Source organism: Sphaeroforma arctica, assembly GCF_001186125.1.
Source record: "Sphaeroforma arctica JP610 unplaced genomic scaffold supercont1.790, whole genome shotgun sequence".
In the NCBI taxonomy this organism is placed as follows: domain Eukaryota; class Ichthyosporea; order Ichthyophonida; genus Sphaeroforma; species Sphaeroforma arctica.
The window spans coordinates 35119-42650 of record NW_014039768.1 but is presented as its reverse complement, the minus strand read 5'-3'; the positions used below and the strand labels follow the sequence as shown (position 1 = coordinate 42650).

Below are 7532 nucleotides of genomic sequence, written 5' to 3'. Positions count from 1 at the left end.
CAGTGGGATTGACTTAATCGTTTGTATAACAGTGGGATTGACTCAATCGTTTGTAATACAGTGGGATTGACTCAATCGTTTGTATAACAGTGGGATTGACTAAACCGTTTGTATAACAGTGGGATTGACTCAATCGTTTGTATAACAGTGGGATTGAATCAATCGTTTGTAATACAGTGGGATTGATTTAATCGTTTGTAATACAGTGGGATTGACTCAATCGTTTGTATAACAGTGGGATTGACTCAATCGTTGGTATAACAGTGGGATTGACTCAATCGTTGGTATAACAGTACCTAGAAGCAGCACCGCAGGATGTCTCACAAGCGCGCGTGCTATAGCTATCCGTTGCTTCTGGCCTCCAGACAATTGAACGCCCTGTTGGTGGTGTCATAGAATAGAGACAATGCAATAGAACAAACATACACAAAACAAACAAGAGATTAAGATCAGATAACCGTACATCAGATTCGGGGTTCGTGTGCACCAATTAAAGTCGACAACCGCTCGTACAACATAACGGAGCAGAGCAAACCACATGTATGCACACGGTTGGGAGTAGAAATAGCACAGGGGGAACATGCGTTCGATACCATCTGGCCGGCCGCTGTAAATACTCTTGGGTTTCAATACCATCAGATAACACGTTCACATGAAAACATGGCACCTATACGTTCAACTGAAGGATTGCAGACGACCTGAACCTCACACCATATGACTGCGCACTTTCTCGCATGCGCAATGTAATGATTCAACCACACAACGCCAAGCACTGTCAAATCTATGGGCGCAAAATATTTGGCCACCGCACCTTCAACTGGCGAAGCATACCAAACTAGAGGAGAAGAGCTATATGGAGACGGCATTGTACCTAAAAGCACCACACGCCCAATATTCTCGTTCAGTCATACCTTCTCGCCAGCCTCTGTATCGTATTTATCTGGCAGCTCGGAGATGAACTGGTGCGCATTCGCAAGTTTGGCAGCGCTTTCAACCTCCTCTTGCGTCGGCTTATGCTTCAAACCGTACGCAATGTTTTCATATATGGACCTAGAAGGCACGTAATGCGGTGAGGTATTGTTCATTTATACATTGCACTACATTGCTTGTTCCAGTGAGGTTGTCGATAGGCTGTAATCACCGGTTGACATGCTCTTCAACAGGTGACGTCCTGTGGTCATATAACAGACATTTACAGCGTATATTCTAACAGTGCAATGCTGCGGGTGCTATCTATGGAGCAAACACAAAACCAAATCGTACGAAACCTCGCATAGACACAAAAAACCGAATCGTACGGAACCTCGCACAGACAAAAAACCGAATCGTATCAACCTCGCATAGAAACAAAAACCCGAATCGTACAAAACCTCGCATAGACAAAAAACACTGAATCGTACGAAACCTCGCACAGACAAAAAACCGAATCGTATAAACCTCGCATAGAAGAAAAACTCCGAATCGTACAAAACCTCGCATAGAAACAAAAAAAAAACGATCCAAGTATGGTGACATGCGTGTATTGCGTGGTAGCGATTGCGAGGGCCTCTGGCCACCATAGCGCTGTATAGCACAACATACCTGGCGAACAAGACTGGTTCCTGCCCCACTAGTCCGATGTGCGTATGCAGAAACTCGTGTCCATATTCCGAGAGTGGATGGTTATCAATCACTGCACGTGTACAGGGTTTAGGGTTTAAGGGAAGTGGGAGAATAAGTGGACAGTGATGCTTATTTCTACGACAAGTTTTTCCACACGCAGGCTTTGTATTGCCTTATATAAGAATCCCGTGACAGTGAATCGTCATATACGACGATGGAACAATAGCATCAAGTAGTGTGTCATATACAATCTAGTACAATAGCATCAAGTAGTGTGTCATATGCAATCTAGTACAATAGCATCAAGTAGTGTGTCATGTACGATCTAGTACAATAGCATCAAGTAGTGTGTCGTATACAATCTAGTACAATGGCATCAAGTAGTGTGTCATATACAATCTAGTACAATACACAACAATCAAATTCAAATACCGGAATGCCTGCTCTATGACCTGTATACGAATAGTATATTTCTTCCCCACAGCTATACACGTTGAACACAAAAAAACAAAATATATATATAGGTGAACACAACAACATATAAAAACAGACGACAGCGTACGTATGACTCTCACATACAAATTCTTCCACTGGACGGTCTATAGAACTGCTGGATTAGATTGACTATACTACTCTTGCCGCCGCCACTGGGTCCCACCAGCGCCACGCACTCCCCTGCCGAGATCTTCAAATTGAGCCCATGCAACACAATCACCTCCGGGCGTGCAGGATACCTACAGAAACGATGCCAGATAGGAAAAAGACCAATGAGTGTCACTTCTTCCCACGTGTGGTCACTACGAAAAAACACAGGTGTGTGATACTTGTCGATGTATTGATCGTAACGTCACAATACACGATCTCAAGTGGCGTATGCCTTTACTTGCTTGTGGACTTAATATTTTTCGATCTGGCAGTACAATCAGGCTTTGAGAACATAAATCCCGAAATACGTACAAGTACACACACACACACGAAATGAATACATGCATATATATATATATATATACACTCATATATATATATATATATATATAACAATATATAACAATATAACAATACAACATCAAAATAGAATAATAGAACGATATAATAATATAACAATATATTTATACATGTGTGTGAGTGTGTGCGTATCGATACAAATACATATACATATATGTACACACACATAAGAATATGCATACATACTTATATATATATATATATATAACAAAACAAAAATATAACAATACAACAATATAATATATATATATATATATATAACAATACAACAATATATTAATATAACAATATATATATATAACAATATAACAATAGAACAATGTATATATACATGTGTGTGTGTGCGTGTATGTGTGTGCGTATCAATACATATACATATATATACATACATATATGTACAAACACATAAAAATATACATACATACATATATATGTATACGGTATCTACACCTGAATACGAAACAAAACTATCGTAAATGGGCATAGACACGTGCGCTTTCTCCGCTGTGCAGCAGTTTTTTCAATATATATATATATATAGATATAACTATAGATATGTTGCATTTGCATATATACTGATCCTTGCAAGTGAATGTGTAAGCATACGTGCTGGATATATAGATCTCGTTAAGAAATAGATTCAAATGTAAGTCATATGTAACGTACGGATACCTGAAGTACACCTGCTGGAACTCAATGTCCCCGCGTATCGTGGTATCTACTTCACTTTCTCCCTTCACTATTTGAGAACTCGTGGTTGTCAGCGACTTCGCATTCGAGTCTGTGTTGGACTGTGTATTATATGGGTGCAGCAGCCCTTGTTCTTCGTCATACCGTCCAGCGGGTGTGGTGTACTTAGTGGAAGTTTCCGTACTGGCGACACTCCCATAGTTCTTCCTCCCAGCGATATCGTCTGTGGGCTTGGTCGTGCTACCTGTATCCTTGCCACTGTGATTGTGTTGCTTATCAGCACCCTGACTATCCTTATCGCTGAGGTCCCCGCCGTGTGTAGGTATGTGTGTGAATGTATTTCGTTCTTTCAACGCGAAGGAGGGGGTGCGGTTGATGTACTCAAACACTTTATCGGCCGCTCCCAGCGCCTCATTCACCCCCGTGTAGATGTCTGAGATTTGTGTGAAAGCCTTCGACAGACTTTGCTGGTACAGCATGAAGGACACCAGATTGCCGCCACTGATCTCATCTGTGCACGGGACGATAAATATCACAGGTTAACGTTTTGACGGCTCACGTCGATGCGATGATGAAGCAAGGCTTTCCATCACAACCGAATTAGACTAAACCAGGGCAAATAACGGGAGATACTTGTGTGGTTTTTGAGTGAGTCCGTCCCTTACATATAGGCGATCGTGGAGACGTTCAAGATATAAGCAACTTTCCTAACTCATTGTGTAGGTATGCAGTATATATGGGAGGTATGACAGATGCAATGCGATGAATCACTCACTCAGTTAAACATACTTTGGATAACCAATTTCCCGCCATAAAATATCACCAGAACGGTGGCCATATTGGGTAGCATCGTGGCAATTGCACAGTAAAAGAGGTATGATATGGCCTTCTTTTTGTTGGTATGCTTGTAGTGTATCAGTTCAGCCTGATACCTGGAACAGTGACAGGACATATACGAAGTCAGATTATGATGCACACTGTGACTGTGATGTATGACAGGGTCGCCGATAGATTTATCATCACAACGCGACCTATGACTCAGTTGAAGATGGCATCAAAGGTTTATTTGTGTACTGTCAATGATATAAATCGACAATACATACGTCTATGCGTACCCAACTCTATCCAAGTACCACGTATTTAGTACACTTTTCGAATAACATGCAGTCCCCATAAGGAGTCGTATGTGAGTGTTCTTCTGGTTTAAAATCGATTTCGTGTGTAGAGCATCGCTACTATAATCGAGTGTGTGTATAGATGGTGTCTCTCGTCAGCAATATGCTTGCTGTGCTAGGTGCTATTAAACTTTTAATCCGCATACAACGGGTACCTATGCCACGCCCAAACCCCAACGATATTACCCTACGTCAATCACAAAGTCACAGTGTGCAACACTGCTCACGCTAATTGAACCTGAGAAGACACAAGAGCAAACTCAACGCATCATAGCATGAAAAGACTCCGAGAAAACCAAAACATGCGTCCCGAACAATGGGGTAGGGGACGAGGGTAGATTATACAACAATCGCAACAGGCTCCAGGTAGTTGCATAGTGATTGAAGGTTACAACAGTAGAGTTGTATAACTCAAAAATATCGTATTTGTAGTATTTATAGAGAAGTTTTTTTAGAGACGTACCTGACCATCTCGCTATCCTCCCCAGCCATCGCGCGCACAGTCAGCATAGCCGAGAGGGTCTCCTGTGCCACCGAGTTTGCGTCTCCCAGTTGTTCTTGCGCCTGTTTGCTGATCATTCGGAAGTATCCGCCAAACAACTGATGACAGAGCCAAGCAATGGACACCGTATGAGATTAATGAGAGTCGGTTCAGCTTGCAAGCTTCATACCGGATCCATTCCGTCGTAGCGGGATTACACTACCGCGTTCAGCTTCAGTACACCAAGTGTAGTTTCACCTAAGTTGCTACGGTAGAAAAGTACTGGACAGTCACTCACACTTTAAGGCATGAACGAAACCATAGCAACAGACGACATATTTGAATATAACCAGCAGGTGATTGTATGACGTGACTAACCTTGCTAACCACAATGACGATGGGGATGATCACACACGTGACCAACGTGAGCTCCCAGGAGGTCCACAGCATGAAGCACAGCACCCCGATGGCTTGCAACACCGACCGGATGGTGATGTTCATGTTGAGGCCAATTTGATCTGACGCCTCAAGACGAATGCCAAAAAGAAAGAAAAATCGTGATGAGATAAAAGCAAGGACGCCATGGAAGTCAGGCTCTTGCATGGAAAACTCGGCGCATGTTCTAGATTACGCACACGGAACTCTACGCTTACCTTTGTTGTATCTGTATTTAACCTTGAAGTGATGTCGCCCGATTTGCTGATATCGAAGAACCCCTGCACATAGTAATATTCCGCTTGTTATTTGACATAGGAAAGTAAAAACGTGGAAATGGAACAGGCTCGCAGACCCTCGAACTTCATTCAGATATATCGCTTATACTTGCGAAGTTCTAAAATTCATTTTAAAATCATGCAACAATATAAAAACGAAAAGAACGACGAAGAGATGATGCGAATTGAAGGACATACAATCTCTTGGTGCAGCAGCGTCTCAAACAGTCGCTCGCGGAGGCGGACCTGGGCGGATGACAAATTTTTTTTTTGACAGTTGATATCGCGGTTAGAAAGGGGATAGGAGGTGTAAGGCACCACATCATTGTCCACAGTATTGGGCTGACATTCCTCAAGAACGGAATTATATCGAAAGACCAGTAGCTAGCGAGACTCATCGCAAATTTAGGGGAAGTCGTCAAAGTATGGCAATGCTCGTACGCTCACATAGCTAGGAGAGGTGCGCACAAGCACAGCCAGTTAGGTATAACAATACACATGCATGCATAGACGTACCTGCATATTAGCAGTGCAGTATGTGAAGATGCTTCCTCGGACACCAGCGAATATGGCGTTAGTCAGACACACGATGATGAGGATGGTCGTCTGGTGCATAAACTTGTCGACATTGTGTTGGATAGCCACCAAGTCCACAATTTGCCCTGTACCAATCACCGACCACAGTAATAATCCACAGAATAGATGTACATTAGTAGGTGTCTTGCGAGCAAGCGATGATAACATACATGGTCTATATCGACAGCAATAAGCCTGAAATAGTCGCAAAGCACTGCAGAGTGCACCTTTCCCTTCTAAACTATTGAAAACATGAAACTTCTAGGCATCCGATTAGAAGGAAACTTAAAACAATAAAACCGCCAACGCCGCATAAGCGTACAGTCGCTACACCCCCCACGCACACACCGGTCAAGTGCGGGATAAACGCTTCGGATATGGCGGCGATGGAAAGCGCAGCGATGGCCAGGGCCAGTAAGTTCCAATCCGGCACGGCCATGCGCAACAGAGCCAACAGATTGTGCCACGAGTTCTGGTTCTGTGCAATCTCCTCCTTCGTTTGCCTCGGAGGATCAATTGGCTGAGGATAAAGAGTATATCGTAAGCATTAGCGTTGCCGGTTGGGTGGTACTATTAACTCCTAATCATCTGTTTTCTTGCGCAACTGATATAGGCCCTAAAACAGTCTATGGAGCTTCTCGGAGTGAATAGTGGTATAAGCGAGATTGCTTGTTGTGCGTAGGTTTAACTTCCAGGACAGGCTTCTAAAACAAAACATTGGCTGACATCGCATATACGCAACTCGCAATCAACGAGTACTTTCAATTCTCGGTAAAAGTACACACCAAATCGACAACATGTGCATCGCATATTCTGCACATCAAAATACAAATCAGCCTTTTGGTATACACACCAGAAGGGGTTCCTCATCCTCAGATTCAGTTGCCGCGCGGACGATGCTGGTCATCTTGCTCAGCCTGCTCTGCTCTAGATTGGTGCTAATCACTATAACCGCCACCGCAAACCAGTACCTACAACCGTCCGTTATGATTTCATGAGCATTTCGATCTGTGCACACATAATATGCAAGTATAATATATATGTATATAAGAGTATAGTATGCAAGTATACCAAAGATGTATATAAGAGTATAGTATGCAAGTATACCAAAGATGTATATAAGAGTATAGTATGCAAGTATACCAAAGATGTATATAAGAGTATAGTATGCAAGTATACCAAGGATGTATATAAGAGTATAGTATGCAAGTATACCAAATATGTATATAAGAGTATAGTATGCAAGTATACCAAATATGACATATAAGAGTATAGTATGACAAGTATACT

At 42.4% G+C, this 7532-nt stretch overlaps 1 protein-coding gene across 1 annotated transcript in view; it reads right to left on the bottom strand.

Moving 5' to 3' along the window:
• Positions 1-216: 216 nt before the first annotated feature.
• Positions 217-7532, bottom strand: part of SARC_08615 (hypothetical protein) — a gene marked incomplete at both ends in the record, with an annotated part of 9858 nt that continues 2542 nt past the window's right edge. The window contains 13 exons of the mRNA XM_014297403.1: positions 217-378; positions 912-1050; positions 1582-1672; positions 2182-2336; positions 3280-3808; positions 4087-4229; positions 4936-5072; positions 5332-5478; positions 5607-5669; positions 5865-6008; positions 6183-6328; positions 6591-6762; positions 7096-7213. Coding sequence (XP_014152878.1) covers positions 217-378; positions 912-1050; positions 1582-1672; positions 2182-2336; positions 3280-3808; positions 4087-4229; positions 4936-5072; positions 5332-5478; positions 5607-5669; positions 5865-6008; positions 6183-6328; positions 6591-6762; positions 7096-7213 — 2146 coding nt within the window. The remainder of the gene's footprint in view (positions 379-911; positions 1051-1581; positions 1673-2181; positions 2337-3279; positions 3809-4086; positions 4230-4935; positions 5073-5331; positions 5479-5606; positions 5670-5864; positions 6009-6182; positions 6329-6590; positions 6763-7095; positions 7214-7532) is intronic.